At 43.5% G+C, this 23701-nt stretch overlaps 2 protein-coding genes across 4 annotated transcripts in view; one reads left to right on the top strand and one right to left on the bottom strand.

Moving 5' to 3' along the window:
- Positions 1-23613, bottom strand: part of DSP (desmoplakin) — a 47042-nt gene extending 23429 nt beyond the window's left edge. The window contains 6 exon segments of the mRNA XM_017879614.1: positions 726-776; positions 1740-1868; positions 5430-5604; positions 6850-6998; positions 9270-9372; positions 23101-23613. Coding sequence (XP_017735103.1) covers positions 726-776; positions 1740-1868; positions 5430-5604; positions 6850-6998; positions 9270-9372; positions 23101-23270 — 777 coding nt within the window. The 5' untranslated portion in view covers positions 23271-23613.
- LOC108534319 (uncharacterized) overlaps positions 22022-23701 on the top strand; it is a 3173-nt gene continuing 1493 nt past the window's right edge. For 2 of the 3 annotated variants that reach the window (XR_001886938.1, XM_017879615.1), the window contains exon 1: positions 22022-22421. Coding sequence is in view for 2 of the 3 variants with exons in the window: in XM_017879615.1 (XP_017735104.1) it covers positions 22131-22421 (291 nt within the window). In the remaining variant the exon portion in view is untranslated. The remainder of the gene's footprint in view (positions 22422-23701) is intronic. The other variant, XM_017879616.1, reaches the window with a different exon arrangement.

The following is a 23701-nucleotide window of genomic DNA, read 5'->3' as shown; positions in this document are numbered from 1 at the left end:
AAAAAAAAAAAAAAAAAAAAAAAAAAAAAAAAAACAAAGTGCCATAACTCACACCCCGCCCAATAGGAAAATCACTGTGTCACCACCAGTGACGTTATTTAAAAAGTATCATTGCCAACAAGGAAACATTAAAAAGTAAAGATACGGTGACACAAATAGGCAGAAGAATGGAAATCTCTCCTCTTATGAATCAAGTAACTGCTATGACAGAGTCTGTCATAAAATTGTGATGATGATCTGGTAGACCTCTATCTTGAGAAAATAACTTTTATTTTGCTTAGACTTCATAAAAAAGACCACAACTCACAAGTGGCAATGTTTTCTTGCTTCAGCTGCAAGTATTTAACAAGTGCCATTTATGTGACACAACTTGAAAACAGAACAGCAGTAGGGACTGTCTCCTGAAAACAACTTTTAGGCCAGGTGCGGTGGCTCACGCCTGTAATCCCAGCACTTTGGGAGGCCAAGGTGGGCGGATCACTTGAGGTCAGGAGTTTGAGACCACCTAGGCAAACACGGTGAACCTGGTGAAACCCTGTCTCTACTTAAAAGAAAAAAAGAAAAAACAACTTTTAAAATTCACTTCTAAAGGAAACTCAGCATTAGCAACAACATTAGCATCGATGAACAGGCGCCTCCCCGCCAGGATGTGCTTGGTAGTTCACGAACTGAATTGAATTGGAAACAACAGAAAGTCTATGCACTTGAGAAATAAATGAGCTTACCAGCAGGTTTTCATACTCCTCCTCCAACTGGTAGATCGCAGATTTCTCACGCTAGAAGACAACAAAAAGCAGGCAGATATAAATCCCCTTGTGGACTGTATAGAAAAGAGTGGCCCTTCTAAACCTCCTTTTCATCAGATACTGGCCTCAGATCCCTCCATACAAAGAAGGAAGTACTTGCTCTATGAAATATTTCACCCATGGGGACTTTTTCCTAGGCGGTTGGAAAGCAAACCCTTGCTGGCCTGGCAGCAGCGTCTCCACAAAGGAAAGCCCAGATCAGGGTCACTTAAAGACTCACTTGTTAGAAAATTGTCTCAAAGTTTAAAGACATGATTTAGGATTCCCTAGGTCTTAGAGAAATGAAGGAGAAAGTTGGTCAGGTGCTCAGGTGGACAAAAGTAAGCCCCCCAAAAAGCCAGAAGAAGAAGTGAGGATGAGAAGCTTTGGTCTAAGATTAAAAAAAAAAAAAAAAAAAAAGTTTAGTGATTTACAAGCGTAGAGACCTGGGGGAAACTAAGCACTTAAGATCAGTTATGATTTTATGCTGTAATTCTCAAGCCAGTTTCAAGTCTGACTTTTTCAGCACGGGAACAGGTGTCGGGATGAGATAGGGCTTTGCTCAGTAGAAATAATGTTTTAATTACCAACTAGGAAAGGATTCACCAATGACACAAACTACTGCATATGATTGTTGCATTTCCCGTTCAAAAAGATGTTCTGCTTACTGCAGAAACAACCTGCCACCTCCAAAGATACTTATTCACACACTGCAAATAAGTGTTTGCACACTCTCAGCCTCTCGTTTAACTCCTCTTCGAGTGTTAACATAATCTCTAACAGGGCTACTAATTCCACTTCCCCATTTAAGAAATGGGATTTCTAAAACTTTCCAGTCTTTTGGGAAAGAAATACTAGCAGTGTTTCAGAAGAAACTCCCTGGGATTGATTAATTACATGATCCTTCGGTAGATAATTTGAATTAAGACTCTAAAATGAAACACTGAAAAGTACCAGGTCGGCTTTAATTTTGTCCAGCTGCCAGCGATAGTCGCCGATGGCATTGTGGATGCTCCGGTGGCTGTTGATGTGCTGTTCCACTGAGGCCAGGTCCACACCCCAGGCCACCAAGTCCATCTGCGCCTGGGAAGGAAAGACAAACAGAGGCACCCTTTGTTTTCGCACCTTTGCACCTGATTCACTTATGTACAGCATCACGGCTTTACTTCAGGTAGAACCAAAGATGTAAATATGGAGTTTTTTTTTTTTTTTTTTTTGATACGGAGTCTCGCTCTGTTGCCCAGGCTGGGGTGCAGTAGCGCACTCTTGGCTCACTGCAAGCTCCGCCTCCCGGGTTCACGCCATTCTCCTGCCTCAGCCTTCGGAGTAGCTGGGACGACAGGCGCCCGCCACCACGCCCGGCTAATTTTTTTGTATTTTTAGTAGACACGGGGTTTCACTGTGTTAGCCAGGATGGTCTCGATCTCCTGATCCGCCCGCCTCGGCCTCCCAGAATGCTGGGATCACAGGCATGAGCCACCGCGCCCGGCCTGTAAATATGGAGTATTTTTGAAGCCAGAATATTTTTTAAAGATTCAAGGTTCCCAAATGGCTAATGCAGGGTTGCCAAATACTTCCCTCAACTTGTTTGACCCCAGCTCAAGATGGGCAGAGGAGGAAATTTGGAAATGGGAACCTTAAAACCAAGATCATGTCTTCTGAAGAAAAACAAATCTACCTGTGCACAGGCAAGCAAGCATGTGCACAGAACATATGTGTGCATATATATGTACGCTATGTTATAAAATACTCATTTCATCATTCTTAAACATGCATCAAAAATCACTGAGTAAATGCAATTATACACTGCTCCCCAAACTAAATAGTTGACCTAAAAGTATCTTTCATTGTTTATTTCTTTATGTTGTCTTGATGGATGTAATTATTGGCTTTTTAAAATCCAGCATATACCATTCCCTTTCAGGATGCAAAACTCCCTATGGCCCATTTCAAAGGGAAGTTACTATATCTACTCAAAGATTCAATTTCCGTAAGTGCTGGCAATATTAGGATTGTGGGCTTAAGTTACCTTTTTTAAAAAATTAAATCTGACTAAATTTATTATTTGAGCCTCAAATTTAAGAATGTTTCACAATAAGAATCACACACATTGTTCCACCAGTTTCACACTGGGGCAAGTCCATTATCTCACCCTTCTTTTGCATGAGTACATATAAATTTCCAAATCACCTGTGTCATCTCTTGGACGTGCCAAGGGCAAACGTTCCAATCTGGGATTGCAGTAAGAACATAAAACACATTGTTCTAAGCCACATCCATGTTCTAGTACACTTGGCAAGGCTTCAGAAAAGGGAGCCATTTCAGAGTCAAACAGAAGGTTACCCAGGACTTTGACCCCTTCTCTCCCACAGCTGTCTCAGCTTTAAACCAGAGACAGCCAGGTGCATGCAGTGGGACATTAGCAACGTGACCAGGCTCCAGCTCACGCCTCTCATTACCAGCCAGGTGTATAGTATCTGACCTGTCCATCGGCAAACACAAATTGGGGAAACGAAACAAAGGCTCAGGAGTGCCTGCCTCCTGCCTCCTGACTGCCTACTGGGGCAACAGTTCCCTTATCAGCTGGGCCCTGCAGCTCAGTCTCCTGGGAACAAGGTAAAGCATGCAGGGGAACAAGGGATAAGAGGAAAGGAGCCAGAGCAAATCCCAGAGCAAACCTGCAGTAAGCAATCAAACAACTTTTAGTTTGTTTGCAACCATGAGGGCTGCCTGCCTAATCTGGAAAGCATTGCTTATCAATTGCTTCTATTAGAAAATGACATAAAACTGGCCAGGCGCGGTGGCTCACACCTGTAATCCCAATACTTTAGGAGGCCAAGGCGGGTGGATCACAAGGTCAGGAGTTCGAGATCAGCCTGATCAACATGGTGAAACCCCGTCTCTACTAAAAATACAAAAAATTAGCCAGGCATGGTGGCAGGCGCCTGTAGTCCCAGCTACTCGGGAGGCTGAGGCAGGAGAATCGCTTGAACCCAGGAGGCGGAGGTTGCAGTGAGCCGAGATCATGCCACTGCACTCCAGCCTGGGCAACAGAGCGAGACTCCGTCTCAAAAAAAAAAGAAAATGACATAAAACTGAATTCATGTGGTAATACTTTTCCAAAATTTAAAACCATTGAGCATTTCTATATTCTTAAAAAGCTACACTCAACATAAATACCAAAAAAAATGACAAATTACAGGCTGTCACCTTTTTATAACTGTCATACTAAGACAACTTTAGGGGATATGACGTTTCATTAACTAATTTGATTGGAAGGCTGTTTTGCCCATCATTGCGGATCCTTAAGACGTAGTTAAGCCCCATCAGCTCCGCCATGTCTTCCTTTGACTGCTCCACTCCACAGGAGCAGGCCACCCTCCCCTCTACTCCCAGCTAAGCAAGAATGTATTATAGCTGATCTAGACAGAAATTTGGCATTTGGTATGCATCTTGTTTTCTTCAATAATATTCATTTTCAGGACTAGGGACCATAATCTTTGAACCCTCGGGTGCCAAGACATATAAAATCCTCAAGAAATGTACTCAAAGATTAGAAGGAAATTTGAAAAACATACAAATAGGTTTGTATTTAGGTTTCTGATATTTTAACTGACTTTTGTTCTCTCTAAGCCCTACCTTCTGTAATAGCTTACATTCTTTATAATAAATGGGAGAAAAAGTTAACTGAATGAATGAATGAATGTTTAGTCACTGAAGTCCTCACTACTTAGGAAAGAATACACAAAAATTTTAAAGGAGTTGAGAAATTTTAGAACCACTGCTGAATTAGTCTAACAACTAAACAAACCAGCTTTCTTACAACCACATCTACATTGCGTAACAATCTCTCCACAACTTATCACTCTAACACATCCACATTCTCAAGGGAAGGGTTAGGAGTAGGTTTTCATTATAAAATTCCCATCTACATGATTGTGGCGTATTTCTACCACCACCTGTTCATTATAGGACATAATGATTACATGAAACAACACAACAATCATTAGTCTTGAAAAATACTTTGCAGAAACTCCAGTTCTAGGGAAAGGATCAGCATATCCTTCCAACATTATTTTACTTCACTCCCACACCGGTGACGTGATGGTTGCACAATGACACAACTGAGACTTCCAAAGTATAAGGTAAGCAACCAATGAGCCCAAACCAGAACGGCTAGTTTCACTGTTTCCAGCTCCTCCAATCTGTGAACATTTTAAATGAACTGCCACAATGGGCTATTTTTCAAGTACCTATGAGTAAAACAGATGAGGTCAGTTGCCACTCACATAGAACAATGAAGTTATTTAGCACATAAACTACCACAACAGATTTTTCCAGGGGTCAGTGTAAGAACTGGGTATTCAAAGTCTACTAACTAAATTACACATGTTAAATATGACCTGTGTGATAAAGGATGACTATAAAGCAATGAGGTTGAGTCCCCAAGCCACACTGAAATCTCATTCATTCCAAAATAGAAGACCACTTTTCAAATTGTATAGGAGGAAAATCCTGCAAACAGCAAGCTGCTGCTGCCACCTGAGGTCTAGAAGATTCTTCGTCACACAAACACATGGGGTGACCCCATCGTGCTGGAAGGCCTGGCCTGCACAGGTATGGGCTGTTCAAGAAGCTGCTTACCCTTTGCTGCCTCATCCACCCCAAACATTCACTGGTGACGTGCTTGGTGAACTCATCCCAGCCAGAGCCGCTCTGACAAGTATAGCCTCCACCACCCTTGGAGCTGGCCCTGCGGACTCGAGGGACACTGATGGCTTTATAAAGGGCTCGCATTTGCTCTTGGAGCTGAAGAAGTCTGAAAAGAAAAAAAAAAAACCTTTAAACCACTGCGGGAAAACAGCCTATGAAAACCCATTCTGGGCCAATTTCCCCTTTTCTGAGTCTTTTGTGTCAATAGAGAAGCTATAAATGTTTTATGGTATTTGAAGATTTTTTTTCTTTACCCCAGGACTTAAGTCTTAATCACATACAACAAGTTAAATCTTAGGAAGAGGTTCAAAGCGTGAAACAGCATAGAAAGCGTCACTGCCTTTGCCTAATATTAGAGTAACTTTCTTTTTTTTTTTTTGAGACGGAGTCTGGCTCTGTCACCCAGGCTGGAGTGCAGTGGCGCGATCTTGGCTCACTGCAAGCTCCGCCTCCCGGGTTCACGCCATTCTCCTGCCTCAGCCTCCCAAGTAGCTGGGACTACAGGTGCCCGCCAACACACCCAGCTACTTTTTTGTATTTTTAGTAGAGATGGGGTTTCACCATGTTAGCCAGGATAGTCTCAATCTCCTGACCTCCTGATCTGTCTGCCTCGGCCTCCCAAAGTGCTGGGATTACAGGCGTGAGCCACTGCGCCCGGCTGCAACTTTCATTTTCTCATGAGTTTTTTCCCGGGAGTTTTCCTAGTACCCTGGACCCCAGGCAGTAGCAGAACAAGTTCAGACTACACTTTTCTGCCTTATAGTCTCTGCTTCCAACTCTAAAGGTCTCATTTTTGTATTTATTCAACTAAGCTTGACTTGATATTTTAGACCCTTAGGTGACTCACACCTGTAATCCCAGCACTTTGGGAAGCCCAAGACGGAGGATTGCTTGAGCCTAGGAGTTCCAGATCAACCTGAGCAACATGGCTAAACCCTAGCTCCACAAAAAAATTTTTTTAATTTGCCAGGTGTGGCACATGCCTATAGCCCAGCTACTTGAGAGACTGAAGTGGGAGGATTGCTTGAGCCCAGAAGGTCGAGGCTGCGGTGAGCCACATTTGTGCCACTGCACTCCCGCTTGGGTGACAGAGAGACCCTGTCTCAAAAAAAAAAAAAAAAAAGGCCTTTCTGTCCTCTGAAGTGAGGTACAGTTAACATCTATAATGAACCGATCACTTTATTGTATTAGAGATACATAATAAAGCTGCAAAATACCAACTAAGCAAGCCTTTCCTTGGGAACATTTGTGCTGCCTTCAAAGGAAGACCTAGGTCATGGAATTGAGTGTGACTGGGTATGTGGTGTTCTTTTTCATGGGGACTGCCCGATCCATGCTCTGTGGACAATACCTTTTCTGGTAAGCATCACAGGGCTGGCCCATCTGCCGCATCTCTCTGATCAAGCTGTCGAGGATTTCCATCTGGTCATTGGCCTGGGCAAAACACTCATCCAAGTCTCGACTCCGAGTCAGCTGTATTCCATCTCCATACTTCAATTCCTGAAAGAAAGCATTCACAGCAAGGAAAACACATACTACCGGGAAGAAAAGCTTCATGTGCATTAATGGAAGCAAGAGTTTCCACTGTAAACCTGACAAAAACTGTAAGTTTCCTCACTGAAAATGATCTTATTGAGATAAGAAGGTAAACAGAGGGAAATTCATGAACCAAAGTTTGTGGATTATCTTTTAAATTTGCTTGGCTTTTAAAGGCACATTTACCGAATGCTAACCTTCCCCTTGCTTCAATATGTTACATGCTGATCTTTCATATTTACACACAACTCTCATCTAATGGGAATTTCACTGTGATAGGGACACTGTACGGTTATGCCAGATGGGGCCTCTTATGCACAAACTGAGTTTTTCCTATACCTTATGGGAACATAACATTTTAGTTCTTTTTTTTTTTTTTTTTTGAGACAAAGCCTTACTCTGTTGCCCAGGCTGGAGTGCAGTGGTGCGATCTCGGCTCACTGCAACCTCTGCCTCCAGGGTTCAAGCGATTCTTCTGCCTCAGGCTCCTGAGTAGCTGGGACTACAGGCATGTGCCACCATGCCAGGCTAATTTTTGTATTTTTAGTAGAGATGGGTTTTCACCATGTTGGCCAGGCTGGTCTCAAACTCCTGACCTCAAGTGATCCACCCGCCTCGGCCTCCCAAAGTGCTGGGATTATAAGTGTAAGCCACCATGCCCGGCCAATGTTTCAGTTCTTAAGAAGAAGGCTTCTGCCTGGTTAACTGTATTGGGCCAATCAATGTCCTGGTTTTGATGATGACTATAATCATATAAGATGTCACCACTGGGAAAAGCTGGGTACTGGGTAGAGACCCCTCAGTACTATTTTTGCAACTTCTTATGAGTCTATAACTATTTCAAAATTTAAAAAGTGTTTTGTATTTAGAAAATAAAACAGAAAGCTTCCTCCTCTGCTTCAGTGCCACCTGAAGCAAAATTCTCTGGAATTTTCTATCTGCTGCCTTTACTTGGCTTTAGCCAAATGAACCTCATTTCTCTAAACAGAAATGTTAGCAAATATGACACTATTTCCCTAACCTGTTTTTATTGCACATTGATGCATATAAGTAAAAATAAACTGAGAACATGAGGCCATGCAAATTTTCAGAGCTACATGTAAAACGTATCCATAGTCACTACAAATGACTGGTGTGTGTGTGTTCATTATTAAGTCACTGGTTCTACTATTTTGTTTTGTGTAAAGGAATCAGGCCACTGTGAGGAACATTTTAAGGAGTATGTTTCAAATCAGACACTGAAAACAACCAGAACTGGAGCCAAGCTAGTTTGCTGAGCCCCAAATATCTCTAAACATGGACTAAAGTGACATTATTTTTTTAATTGGATAAAGAAACTCAGAACTAGAACCCACATAGTATCTAAATTAAGAAATTAGAACATTAAAATATTATCTAAATAGAACCAGTAAATTCATTTGGTTGAAATCTGTTTCAAATGTAGGTTATTTAAAAGGGGTACTTTGTAATGAGGCAGATTCCAGATGTAACCTTGATACCAATGTCAGCATTAGGGAGACTTCGCTGAAGAGATTCAGTAACTCAGGAAAGGGATGGAAAAGATGGCTACGGACCCACCATTCTCTATTCTGTTTTTAGCACACTAGGAACAAAGGTGAATGCTAGTGTTTTAAAATAAAGACTTTACACAGCAAATACCACGAACTCCATGATTTCTAATCTGGATTTGATGAGATCCTAGGATGTCTCAGTTATCTCAAGAAACATCTCAGTGTTCTCGCAAATGTTACCATTTCTCCTCAATTTTCCACTGCCTATTTTTCCACATTTTTCTGTTTCCTGGATAGAATTGTTATCTCAATATAGTCATTTTCCCTGGAAAAAAAAATCATACCAAATTGATGGTGCACATGAAGATCCATCCCAACCCAGGAACAGAAACATGCCAGGCTGCATTTCTCAGAATGGAAAGTTTCAAAATGTCACGTAAATCATAAATTGCTTTATTTCCAAAAAGGTGGCACTCTATAACGTAAACATTTGTTGGGGGACGACGGAGAAGTGTTTGAAAGCTGATTCCCATTGTTAAACCAACATTACAAATAGGTTAAGAAGACACACATCTCTCTGTAGTCTGTTCTGAAAAACAGCATCTCTAAACACTCTGTGACAGAGGTCAGTGAATAGGGTGGCCCCGGGCAGCAGAAGCTAACCAGAGCACAGTTGGGTGTGGCCAAGGCTTCGGGAGAAGTGATGGGAACAGAGAAAGCTTACAGGCTGCACGATGAGCTCTGCTCGCATCAAGCAGTCGGAGCAGTTCTGCAGCAGCTCCTGGATGGTGTTCTGGTTCTGGTGCCTGGACATCGTGCCAGTTTGACTAAGGAGGCAAACACAAATAAACCAGACATAAAATAACTTAATTCAATTCTGAAATAATTTCAAACTTGCAAAAGTTGCAAAAACGGGACAAAACCACTCCTGTGAGACCCTTTAGCCGGAATCCCAATTGTTAACATTTTCTTATGTTTCCTTTATCCCCCTTCTCCACTCTCCATAGATGTGTGTGTATTTATCTACGTGTATATATTATTTTTTTCTGAACCATTTGAGAATAACCATGCCCTTCTACCCCCAAATATTTCAGCATGTATTTATCTCTGTATACATATTATTTTTTTCTGAATCATTTGAGAATAAACATGCCTTTTTAACCCCCAAATAGCTCAGCATATCATTCCTAAGGATAAAAACATTCACTTATATATAACCACAAAACAATGATCAAAATCAGAAATTTACGATTGACACGAACAATTTTCCAATTAATAGAACTTGTTCAGATTTCACCAATTAGCCCAATAATGTCCTTCACAGCAAGTTTTCCCCTCCGAGGTCCAGGATCCAATCCAGATATATATCTCTTTGAGTTATAAAAACACACTTCTGGCAATGACAATGACACAGAGCTATTTCAGCTTCACTCCTGCTTCATCCCACAGCGGTCCCTAATGACAGTCCCCAACACCACAAGTCCCTCTGCAGGAAGACCTCATGGTGTCAGACACAGAGCATGAAGATTTCACTGGCAAGTCTGGCTGAAGGAAAGGTAGGAGAGGAGAAAAAAGCTTACACTACAAAAGTATTGGCCAGACACAGTGGTTCACGCCTGTAATCCCAGTGCTTTGGGAAGCCAAGGCAGGAGGACTAATTAAGTCCAGAAGTTGGAGACCAGCCTGAGCAACACAGCAAGACCCTGTCTTACAAAAAAAAAAAAAAAAAGATTGTTTTTAAATTAGCCAAACATTGTGATGCGTGTCTGTAGCTCTAGCTACTCAGGAAGCTGAGGTGGGAGGATCACTTGAGCCCACGAGTTGGAGGCTGCGATGAGTTATGATCACACCACTGTACTCTTGCCTAGGTGACAGAGTGAGACCCTGTCTGCAAAAAAAAAAAAATATATATATATATATATATATATTCTGTAATTCCTGTAAAAGACAATAATGGTTTTTTAAAAATCATGGTGTGAAGAAAGTGATGGAAAATTTAAATACATTATCTTTATTGCAAAACAAACCCATTCTCCTTTCAAGATGTTCCTAGAATACCTATTTTTCTCTACAATGAAGCTCAGTCAATGTACATTCCAAATGAGGCACTTTTCCGGAAGACTCCTAGAAGAAACCTTAAAACAACAGTGGTGTTGACGAAAATGTTGCAGACGGTCTGTATCTTAAAGAAAGAGATGACAGAGTTTCATTTGCTCTTCAAGCAAGGCATAACCAAAGTCTGGCTTTTAAATTTACCAAGATATACTATGCCACAGCACAGCCCACTGTAGTTTGGTTTCAGAGAAGTTTAAAGCAGACCAAGTGATTATTTAACATCTGTGAAAAGTCCTCACGGATGTGCTACAAGAAATTGGCTCTTCCTACCCAGCCCTTCAGTCAGGGCCAGCCTGAGCCTGCTTTTATCTGATGCCTGTCTAACCAACTGGATAGTGTGTGCGTGTGTGTGTGTGTGTGTGTTTTAAAGAAAGAATTTCACCGTTTAAAAAAAAAAGTTTGACAAACAATGGCTGCATTATGCATAGATGGGATAAGATCACAGTAATGTGGGAATTCTTCTGCAGCACCTGCCTGCACTGTCTCACCATAGGAAAGCTCTTTCTTTTTTGGCCACCCATTTGGGGTTCCTCCCTGCAGGCAAGACTCCTCAACAAGCCAGGACTAGATGAATGTGGGTGAGGAGCCCAGACCTCCCTGGGAACTACTCCCCGAAGAAGACACAAGCTCCTCCAGGCGGGTAAAGGTGAGGTGGTGCCAGAGTCATCCACCTCTCAAAACCAGGACTGCCCCCACCCATCACCAATGCAACCAATCTCTGTCTTCCACTCCAGATTATACAGGAAATGAGGTCCATTCCTCACACTGCCGAGATATGAGCAAGATCGCATGTGTTGTCCTAACTTGTACAGAATTCCAACTGACTTAGAACACCTTCCAAAACATACCTGTTATAAAACAGACGAAAGAAACTCAAGAGACAAAGGAAAACATTACGAAACCCAGCAACCTCACTCAGAACCCTAGGATGAATTAAAAAATTAGGAAGGTCCTGTGTAATTATATTTGTTTTCTTTATTGAAGGGACATAGGAATACCTTTATTCTGAAACATTAAAAAATTCTGTTCAGCAATTTGGCTCCAAGGGTGATTCCCACAAAGAATGCCAGTCCCAAGCAGATAAATGAAAGAGTTGTCTCTTAGCACAGTGGAAAGTCAGGGTTTCCTAAATTATTTAACAATGTGTGCTGCTGTAAAAATGATCACAAACTGAGCTATAAGCTGAGGGTGGGGCACGCCTGTAATCCCAGCACTTTGGGAGGCCAAGGTAAACGGATCACTTGAGCTCAGCAGTTCAAGACTAGCCTGGGCAACACAGCATAAACCCCAGCTGTTAAGAAAACAAAATGATGGAGGCAGGGGAAACTGGGTGAGGGTATACACAAACTTTGCACTATTTTGTAACTTTTCTACAAATCTAAAACTATTCTAGAATTACATTGTATTAAAAAACAGAGACAGGGAGGACAAACACAATTGTTCATTCACAATCGTGAATGAACGCACCAAACTGTGTGAATGTTTTTATTCACACAATTGTGAATGAATGCACCGAAGTGTACATACACATTTTTCAAAGTGAATTTATGAGACCAAATTCATCTGACCACAAAATATAAAACTCACCAGCTTCTTTTTACCCAAGAACTTAGACTAGTTAGTTACACAACAGTTAGAAATGAATTACATCCAGGATAAAGGAGGTAAGGCAACCAAACATTGGCTTAAAACATTGGTGGGTTTTCTCTATGTTTTAATTCCCTCCCCCTAGTTTTAGAAGACATTCCTATCTCTCTAGAAATCAGCTGGCATCCTATAAAGAGAAGATACCTTACCTGCCTCCCCTTGCCTACCCATATCTGAACTAAAAAAACAAACAAACAAACAAAAACAGGTAACTTCATATGCTACTAATAATACCAAATAAATTATTCGTGCTTTTCTAAAAGATTTTCATATGTTCTTTTTTTTTCTCCCCCCGTGATGGAGTCTTGCTCTGTTGCCCAGGCTGGAGTGCAGTGGTACGATCTTGGCTCACTTTAACCTCCGCTTCCCAGGTTCAAGTGATTCTCCTGCCTCAGCCTCCCGAGTAGCTGGGACTACATGCATGCGCCACCACACCCAGCTATTTTTTTTGTATTTTTAGTAGAGATGGGGTTTTACCATGTTGGTCAGGCTGGTCTCAAACTCCTGACCTCAAATGATCTGCCCGCCTCAGCCTCCCAAAGTGTTAGGATTACAGGCGTGAGCCACCGCGCCCTGTCTCATATGTTCCTGATATCCACTGGAACATTTAAATGTTTTGCATGGCATGTTAGTAAATAAATTAACAACTGCATAGGAATGGGGAATGCACAAAAATCTAATCCTTTAAAGGGCTGAAAAAATAAAAAGCTAAAGTGTTGGAATAATGAAATAAAGAATCTTTGATATCACTATTTGTCTATTGGGAAGTGTGATCTGATTAACCAAATTTCATCATATACACAACTTTTCAAGACCGCATCTGATCCTTAAAACAAGGTCTCCTTCTATCTTTCATCTGTAAGAATCCAACTTCAGTCTTAGGTGTGGCCAAGAATTCCCTCTGGAAACAGAGTGAGGCGAGAAAGGGAAATAGGTATACACCTTGTGAATGACTCAGTCCATCAAAACAAGACAGAGGGAGACTCAGGCCAACTAAGGTATAGGGAGTCCACCTTGACAGGTCAGTTTGCTTGTCTTAGCCCAGTGAAAAATCCACACAGAACTCGCTGTACTTAATCAGGGAGGAAGTTCAGGGGAAAGGATTTCGACCCATCAGTTCAGGCTGATGTCAGACAGACACCAGCTGTATGTGTAGCACTGGATTCTTCAGCACGAGAGCCAGGAGAGCTTGCTTCAGGAAACATGCCTTTTTTTTTTTTTTTTTTTTGAGAAGGAGTCTCACTCTGTCGCCCAGGTGGGAGGGCAGTGGGACAATCTCAGTTCATTGCGACCTCCGCCCCCGGGTTCAAGTGATTCTTCTGCCTCAGTGTCCCACATATCTGGGATTACAGGCACACTGCCACCACGCAAAGCTAATTTTTGTATTTTTAGTAGAGACAGGGTTTCACCAAATTTTGGCCAGACTGGTCTGAAACTCCTAACCTCAAGTGATCTGCCCACCTTGGCCTCCCAAAGTGCTGGGATTACAGACGTGAGCCACCGCACCTAGCCAGGAAAAGCATGTTTTTAAAAGCTGTAATTCAAACCTTTCTAAGTCAGATTATATATATATATTATTTTTTTTTTAATTGACCACATAATTTTAGATTTTTTTTTAATCTCAGAAATTTCTATCTCCATCTGTTGGGCTAAATGGTATGTAAGATTTCTTTACCTTATTCATTCTGTAACTCAATTTTAGGAAACCACCAAAGTCATTCTTCCTTACTGAAAATAATACAAATGTCTATGTTAAGTTCATGGTAAATAAAAATATTCACGGTAATTGAATTAAATTTAATTCATACAGTACAGTTTGGGAAAATGCAAAATTCTATTATGTATAAATAAATAATTTTAAAATGATGTACTTACTAACAAGTGTATAAACATTTTTTTAAACCCCTAGCCTCAAAGAAATTTTTAATATTGCTACATATGGGTGTCAGGGGTTGAGAGATTTTCAAATCATGTTACGAATTAAAGTAACAAGCCATGAAGTTTTAAATCTCATTTCAGTGGCACAGAAGATGGCAGATGTCATGTGCTTTTTTTAAAAAAAAAAAAGAAAAGAAAAAGAAAGTAACTCATTTGGGCCAAATTTATCAAAAGAATATTGACTTCTAAACCAAAGTAATAGGTGCCCTTTAAAAAAATAACTCATCCTTAAAAGTTTTTAACTCTTCTGAGAGATAAATGAGTCATACTACAAAGAACCTACCTGCACATACTTTTTTTTAAAGTTCATGCTAAAACTTGTTTAAACAAGTAAGGGTTCCAAATATTTGCATAGAGAGCCCTTCATCGGTGGTTAAAAGAAAACAAGTTCTGCATTCTAATCCAAACACGGACCACATGAATGTGTGAACAATGTTACCAAGATTTCAAGGTTTTATTTTACTACCTTCAAAAAAAATTTTTCTTTAAAAATAGGACTCCAAAACTAGCTGTCCTAAGGCATTAGCTTTACATGTGTTGCCAAAAATATTATTTTTAAAAATACAAGACAAGGTTGGGTGCCGTGGCTCATGCCTGTAATCCCAGCACTTTGGGAGGCAGAGGACACCTGATTGCTTGAATCCAGGAGTTTACGATCAGCCTGGGCAGCATGGCGAAACCCCATCTCTACAGAAAAAAATACAAAACTTAGCTGGGCATGATGACACACACCTTAAGTCCCAGCTACTTGGGAGGCTGAGATGGGAGGTTGAGATGAGACGGTTGAACCTGGGAGGCAAAGGTTGCAGTGAGCCAAGATTGCACCACCACACTCCAGCCTGGGAGAAAGAGCAAGACCTTATCTTAAAAAAATAAAAATATTCAGAAAGATAAAGTAAAAAAAGTTCACACCTTCAGAAAGATAAAGTAAAAAAAGTTCACACCTTCAGAAAGATAAAGAAAAAAAAACATAAAAAATACAAGACAAATATTTCAAAGAGGGACATTATAGGCAAAAAAAAAAAAAGAAAAGAAAAGAAAAGAAAAGTTTTGAAATGAAGAATGACTCTCTTTGTTTTATAAAAATACTTTTATAATAACTTATACTGCTCATTAGACACTTGGACCACGCCCCCTAACTTTGCATTTCTTTCTGTTTATATATTTTCTCTCCAACTGAACTCCTTCTTTCCTTCCCTCCTCTTTCTGTCTCTCCCTTCCTCTGTCTCCTCTTTCTTTTGTTCATTCAATCAATACAGGCTCTTGTACATATGCCAGAAAGATTCATATGTCTCTCTGTTTTCAGGTTCACGGAATAATTGCCTAGAAAAAACTCAGGAAATGTGTATTAGGAATTATGACAGTTATGTAATGCATTAATATTACTATTGATCATAAGGCCTATTTGCTTAGCTCTTTATAATTTTCAAAGCATTTTTCACATGTAGTATTTTGAGTTTCTTGAAAGGATCTTGCATAAAAAAAATACATTTTTAATACTTCATTTAAGGATGATACTTAACCTCTAAGATTCACCAGCCAGGCGTGGTGGCTCACACCTGTAATCCCAACACTTTGGGAGGCCGAGGCGGGAGGATCACCTGAGGTCAGGAGTTCAAGACCAGCCTGACCAACATGGAAAAACCCTGTCTCTACTAAAAATACAAAATTAGCCAGATGTGGTGGCGCATGCCTGTAATCTCAGCTACTCGGGTGGCTGAAGTAGAAGAATTGCTTGAACCCAGGAGGCGGAGGTTGCGGTGAGTCAAGATCATGCCATTGTACTCCAGCCTGGGCAACAAGAGCGAAACTCCGTCTCAAGAAAAAAAACAAAAAAACAAAATCATTAAACACCCTATATATACATCAGCTGAAATGCCGTGTTAACCATCCTTCAAAAGTTCAAAACTTCAAAAGTTACAGCCTTCTGCATGGAGCTTTCCATATCACACCTATGCATCCTCTCCTCTCTTGCATTAGTTTATACACACCTGGCTACCTGCTCCTGGAGAGCAAAGTCCCATGGCTTAGTCATCTCGGACTCCTACAAACGCTTAACCTAACAACGTAAGGTTCTGCACACAAAAGGTACTTAATGCATGTTTGTTTGGCTTAGTAAAGTGGAAGAAAAACAAAGGCAAACAAAAGACCCATCTGAAGATATTTTGGCTCATCCATTACCCTGATTTCAAAGCTCAACCAGAGAGCACAGCTGTCCCCTCCGCATTCCCACTCCAGCAGTGAACAAACATGGTGGATGTTTTTTCTCTATAGATTTTAGAAAAACAGCCTCCTTTGATCCTGCATTTTGTCTTCGCCCAGGAGCTACAGAAACAGTACTCTAATAAAAGTTCTGCTTCTTTTCCAGGCGGTTTTCTTGATTTTCACACTGAGTGTTTGGCAGATTGTGTTTGTAGGGTAGTGGAAAACTGATCACATATCATTAACTTCAGAAGGGCTTTGAAGTAGGGCACAGTTGGAGTCCACGCCCAGCTCAGCCACTTCCAGTTATACAGCCTATGACCTTGAGCAACTTAAAGTGACATCCACTGGCAGTGCCTGGAGCTTCTGCCTCTAGGACAGGTAGAACACCCCCATCCTGGGGCTGAGGTGAGGCTCAGAGGGGCACTGCAGAGGCAGAGGCCTCACTTCACAATAGCTTTTACTTGGGGAGGGGCTGCTGTTGTTATGGTTCTGAAATTTCTTTTTTTTTTTTTATGGAGTCTCACTCTGTCACCCAGGCTAGAGTGCAGTGGCGCGATCTCAGCTCACTGCAACCTCCGCCTCCCGGGTTCAAGCGATTCTCCTGCCTCAGCCTCCTGAGCAGTTGGGACTACAGAAGCACACCACCACGCCCGGCTAGTTTTTGTATTTTTAGTAGAGACGGGGTTTCACCATATTGGCCAGGCTGGTCTGGAACTCCTGACCTTGTGATCTGCCCGCCTCGGCCTCCCAAAGTGCTGGATTACAGGCATGAGCCACCACACCCGGCTGAAATTTCATTCTTGTGTTTTGTCTTTGCCCCAGTCCACAACTTTAAGGATGTCCCACAGCAAAATGGGGGTGGGGTGAAAAGAAAAAAAGAGAACGAGGAGAAGGAAGTAATGGATTGGGTATTAAGTGTGAGGTATTTTCAGGAGTTCCTAAGATTCCTTACAAGACTCAAATATAACTGAGACAATTCATAGAGAGTGATACACTTTAACAGCACGAAAGAAACTTATTGAGGGTAAGAAAATTCAAAGGCCAGGTGCACTGGCTCTTGCCTGTAATTCCAGCACTTTAGGAGGCCAAGGTGGGAGGATCGCTTGAGCCCAAGAGTTCAAGACCAGCCTGGGCAACATAGTGAGATCTTGTCTCTACAAAAAAAAATTTTTTTAATTAGTTGGGTATGGTGGCGCATGCCTGTGGTCCTAGCTACTCGAGAGGCTGAGGTGGGAGAGTCACTTGAGCCTGAGTGGTCAAGACTGCAGTGAGCTATGATCATGCCACTGCACTCCAGCCTGAGCCACAGAGCAAGACCCCATCTCAAAACAAACAAACAAAATGTAATTCCAAGCAGAACCTTAGATCTGTTTGCTGCAGCTTCTCACTAAACTGTCTTCATTTTCATGAAATGTAGATTTCACATTCATGAGCCCTTCCAGCCCAAGGTGTCGGTCACGAGGCATACATTACTGGACTGCGCTAGTATTTTACAAGATGTCACCTCAGATGAGCAGCTCATGTCTGAGTCTTAGGATCTGTGGGGCCACGGCTTCAAATTCAGAACCACACCTGAACGTTTTCAAGTGGCAGGGCCACTGGGACCAGCCCAGCAGGAGGGAGATGGAGAAAATCAAGGGGTGTGGCACTGCTCCCAGCTGCAGCAACAAGGCCTCCAGACTGAAACCACTCCTTCTAGAAGCTCCTGGTCTGGAAAGACTGGTTAGCTGAGAGTCAAGACATACTCCTCAAGTCTCACACCCAAGCCCTCCTTTGCTCCACCCTGAGAAGTCAGCATGGAGGCATCAGGGGCATCAGCAGTTTTCCCCTTTCCAAGACATTTCCATCACCTGAACAATGAAATTATGCCCATATTTAGAGAAAAAAATGACTGTTGAAAGCTGTATTGTCCCATTAAATAGATCTGACTAACAATTAGTTGGCTTCATGCAAAATCAACTTGAGTTTCTTTTTTCCTAAACAGATAGACACTCTACAAGAGTATTAATGAAAGAATACAATGATTATGAAGTATTTCACAGGAATGCAGGCTGAGGAATTCAACAGATTCAAAATAAGTAATAACTCAGATCGAAAAGGGTTTACAAGTAGAAAAGGTGAATTCTCACACTGCAGGTTTAATCTTCTCTTGGGTCCTTGCGGTACACTGGATTCAAATCTAGCTTAACCACTTAACTAGCTGTGTGACCTTAGGCAAGTCTTTTAAAATATTTTAACCTCAGTTTCCCATCTGTAAACTGGGAAGTTTGTTATGAGGCTTGAGATAACAAACGTACTATACCAGGCACATCACCGTGTGTTTGCCGGGTAATGGTAACTATTGTGAACCACAGACCTGATATTTTTATAAAATACACAAGTTAAATTTAATAATCATGTAAATGTTACCTGCCACATACTAAGCTAAATGAAATCTTGCTTTGCAATCGCTTCCCAGAAAAGTGTTTAGACTATCTATGCTATGAGTCACTCGAGCTCTGGGCCTGTTTTCTCAGACTCTCCCTTGCCTCTCGCATCCAATTCTTAGCTAAAGCTGTCACTCCACCTTGGCAATACCTACTTTCCCATCCACCGCCCTCACCCTGGTTCAGACTTTCATTCCCTCCCTCCTTCACTGATGCAATGGCTTCCTTAAGCCAATGCCTAAAGAGTCCAGAAGCTCAGTGATGATCGTCTAACTTCCCCGCTCCTCCAATGGAGGAGACTTTCAATGGCTTCAGTGAAAACCTGCACCAGCTTCCCTCTGCCTATCCAAATCCCTCTCCAGGGCATTCAAGGTCTCGAATGCCTTGGTCAAAGAGGATGCCTCCTCCTTTCATCTTACTGCCTCCCTGCTCAGAGGGAATGTTCAAAAAGGACATCACTCCACAGGCTTCGCAGACTTTTCTCAAGCTCATCTCTCCCCCTGGAAGGCTCTCTGCCCACCCATCTTGACACAGCTGAAATACTCCAAAGTCTAGTTCGACACCACTTCCTTTATAAAGTCTTCCCAGTGCCCCCACGACAGATGTTCTCGCACCTCCTTGTGAAGTCTCTGAAGTCATCATGTACACGCCTCCTGCACATTCCGCTTTTGTGTGCTAGTCTTCGTGTACTTATCTTCCTTGGAAGGGCCTACGCTCCTTTCAAGGCTATAGATTTCCACCTTGATCTCCCCTAACCCAACACAGAATGCAGCCGATGCTCAGTAAACACTTGCTGAATAAAGGAATTAATGGAATTTGAGATACTTTCATGGTGTAATGACAGGCCTGTCCATTCTAAAAGTCAGGCTATGAAGGCACAGGGAAACCAAGGTGAGGATCCTTGGGTCCTCAGGCCAACCCAGCCATAAGTGGATTCTGGGATCTTGGGCACGTCCGCAGCTTCCTGTCTCTGAAGTGTGCATATGGGGTTTCTGCCTAGGCTAAGTGATCCTTAGGGGCCCCCTGCTCTAACATTCAGGCAAATGGACCTGTTTGTCTCATGGCAAGAAATAAGCTTCTCTTAAAACCTAATTTAAGACTAACTTTAAAACTTTTATGAAATAATGATCACATGTATCTCAGTTTTGAAATCATGAGATCTGAAGAAAAATAAGCATTAATATTATAACCACATATTTCTGAAGCTTAATGACTATTTTCTGCTTTTAATCCTCCCACAAATCCACCCTTTGATGGGTGAAAGATCTAACTGTGAGACTTTGTTACTTTGACAACAAATTTCACTACACATTTGTAATTTGTTTTAATGACAGGAATAAGTCTAGAGTAATTCTGCTGTAATTGAAAACAGTATTACTATAACATCCTATCCAAGAAGAATCCAAAATTTACATTTCAAGACATGTACATGTCTATTATTTCATTATCAAGGTTGTAACATTTACCAAAGGTTAACAAAATTAAGTAGTTGCAGATTCAATTCAATCTAAAATAAAGACACAAAGAACAGGCGGGTGGTAGGGGAAAAAAAGGGGATTACGATACAGTGAGATCTAATACTGTCCTAAAAATGGGTAAGTGCTGTTCGTGGAAAGGACAGAGAGAGAGAGCTGTTTTAAAGTCATTTTCAAAGGAAAACTAAGAGTTGGGCCCTCTACACATTCAAATTACTTTATTTAGGGACGGGCTAAATACAAAACACTCAGCTCAAAATCACCAATCTATTAATGATTCAGCCATAAATAGCAGTTTTGAAATAAATGAGTTTAAAGTCAACCAATAGTTTTATACTAGTTTTGGAGCTTAAAAAAAAAAGAAAGAAAAAAAAGAAGAAAACCACAAAAACCTTTATTTAGAAAATCTTCGGGTCAGAAAAATACTTATGAAATTCTTAATCATCATTCACTTAGCAGAGGGCAGTGGCTCCCTTGGGCATAGAGGTCACCCTGCTTCTACAAAGTGCATGCCACAGCCAAACTTATCCCTCCACACAAAACCAGAATGCCACCAGAAAAACTGCTACATGCCCTGTCTTCAGTCAGTCGCTATTATTTGAAAACGCAGCAGTCAGCATTTGTGGGCTATTTTGTAGTCAGTAACACCACTGCAGGCTGGGACAGGCCCGGGAGGAAACTCCATTGCCACGATCCCCAGAAAGAATGACCGCCTCCCACCTCAAGCCCTGAGCCTGACGCCCTGCCGCCGGGCACAGCAACGTTAATGAGGAGAGAAAACATCCTTCCTCAAAGTCAGGTAATTTTTCACTTGGGTCTCTTTCCCCTTCCCAGAAACAGGAGACTTGATAAGTTTTTTAAGTAGGCTTTAAGTTGGAAAAACAGAACACAAGAAGTGATACTACACAATGGAAAAACATGGAGCCTGCCCAAAATTAAATGTTTCAGTGAGGAATCCTAATAAAACATGTATCTTGATGCAGTTCATTAACCAATTAATGTATTAAAGTTTTACTTCTCTACAAAAGGTATAAGAAACCAAGGGAGTGAACTATTCGATTAATAGTACTGATTATTGTCTATTTAAAAGATAAGAAATCCAGGCTGGCAAAAGCATAGTTATAAATCATAATCAAAATAAATACTTGGTTCATAAAAATGCCAAAAAGAGCTGCTAAAGAATCCTTCACATTCCATCTGACTTGGATTTAAACTATGTGTAACCCGCACATTTAAAGGATAGATGTGCGTCTCAAATCCTGGAGGACTGCGAGAGAAAATTTAAATTTCAGATTTAAATGGCTGGCAAAATTTTAAAACAAATGTAATGAAAACCCAACTTTTCATTCCTCCTATTGCTTGGCACATTTTCCCTGGAAATCCCCAGACACATTTTGTTCAGGAAACAAAGAACTCCAAGATTGAGACAATTCTTTGCTAACTCAAAAAAAAAAAAAAAAGGAAAATAGATTTTCAGGATGCTCCAGAAATAAACGAATCCAAGCAGAAAACAGGTTGCAACTCGAGTAGTCCCCGCCTTCAAAACTGCTTACAAAACAAAACTGCCCTGGAGCGCATTCAGGTTGCTCCTCCCAGGCCTAGGGCCACAACGCCTGGTAAATAACGTCCCGACGCTCAGCCTCTTTCCCAAAAGCCCAACCTGGGAAGAACTAGCAGGGGGCGGGGAGGTGGGGGGCGCTGCAAAACGCGCACCGCCCACGTGGGCATCCAGAGTCCAGCTCCCGAGACCCGGGACAGGGTCTCTCCCCACCCACCCAAATGACGCCCTCGGTCTGTTTCCGCGAGGATCAAGAGAAGCTGACCCTCTCAGCGGGGGGTCTTCCCGGGGCACCTAGGCCAGGACGGGCCCCCAGCGTCGTCCTCCCCCGGCACACTCCCCTGCCCACACATTCTGGATCAAAGCAGACATGCGGCTGGCGCTCTGCGATCCAAGGCACACTGGGGTCTTTCATCCGGTGTTTTGAAAAAGGAGGAAACAAAAGGCTCAGAGGCAGGGCCACAGGTGCGCTCGCCCGCGGGGGCTGCGGCGCGGACGACCGAGGGGAACAGGCAAGTCCCCGCCGAACTTCGAGCGCCGGGCCCGGCAGCCACCCCGGCGGGCAAGTTTCGTTTGCCAAACAGGGGAAGCCGAAGTGGGGCCTCCTCGGGGCAGGACCCCGCGCCGCCCGGACGTGCAGCCTTCATACAAACGTCCTCGGGTGGCCATGGAGTCCAGGAACCGCCGCAGTCGTGGTCTCGGGGTTACCGGGAATTGGGGGTGAGCGGGTAAAGACTGCGGAGTCCCGAGCACCACTCGGCCACCAGATAGGGCCGGGGCCCCGCTCCTTTCCTCTTTTACATTGATTACCGTTGGAGAGGTTGGGTTTTGTGGTCGCAGGCCCACCTCGCCTGACCTCCCATTCGCGGGCTGGGACAAAGGCGACTGCAGCCGGGTCCGGCAGGCAGGGGACAGCCCCGCGCTGGCCCGACGCCCCCTCTGACCACCAGCCCGGGCTCGCGGGAGGGGAGAAAGGTAGGACCGAGTCCCCGCTCGCAGGACAGGGCCAACCTGTCCCTGCACGCGTCAGGACACCGGGTCCTGCTCCCAGCGCGGCCGGGAAGCTCTTTCGGGACCTGGGGCAAAAAACCTTTCCACCTTCGGGACTCGAGTCTCCCCGTCGCCCAGAGGAGGACGGTCCCTCCTCGTCCCGCGGGCCCCGCAGCCCGCGCTCTCCGGGCAGGTACCCACCAGTAGCCATCCGAGTTCTGGTCGGTGATCACGCCGCGCCGCGAGTAGTAGATCCTGCTGGTGCCCCCGCCGCCGCTGGTCACCTCGTAGCGCAGGTCCGGGCCAGATTCCGCGCGGGTCATGCGGCCCAGAGTGTTGATCCGCGGGTGGGAGCCTCCGTTGCAGCTCATGTCGGCGGGCAATCGGGAGAGCGGCTCAGCGCCGAGGCATAAGCGAGGCGGGCCGGCGCGGAGAAGGCGGAGGGGGCCAAGGACAGGCGGACGGCCGGGGAACCGGGCGCGAGTGCGGGGGGGCTCACGAGGTCGCTGCTCGCTACCTGGGCCCTCCAGAGGCCGCTACGAGCGCGGAGACGGCGACGGGCCGGGGGCAGGAGCGGGAGGAAGAGCTGTGGCTCGAAGGGCTGCGAGGGCGCAGAGGAGCTGCGTCGGGGCTGGGTGTTGGTGTTGGTTGGCGGCGGCGCGAGTCTCCTCCCCGCTGGCACCGGGCGCCGAGGCCACACCTGGCCGGTTTCTTCCCAGGGCGGGGTGCGGCCGCCGCGCCTTCCCCGCCCCCCCGCGGGTGTCACCGACGCGCTCCGACCGCCCCTCCCCACCTGCGCCCG

This window comes from Rhinopithecus bieti, unplaced genomic scaffold (genome assembly GCF_001698545.2).
Source record: "Rhinopithecus bieti isolate Rb0 unplaced genomic scaffold, ASM169854v2 scaffold_10612, whole genome shotgun sequence".
NCBI lineage: Eukaryota > Metazoa > Chordata > Mammalia > Primates > Cercopithecidae > Rhinopithecus > Rhinopithecus bieti.
The sequence above is the reverse complement of the archived record's forward strand: the minus strand, read 5'-3'. Positions and strand labels throughout refer to the sequence as shown.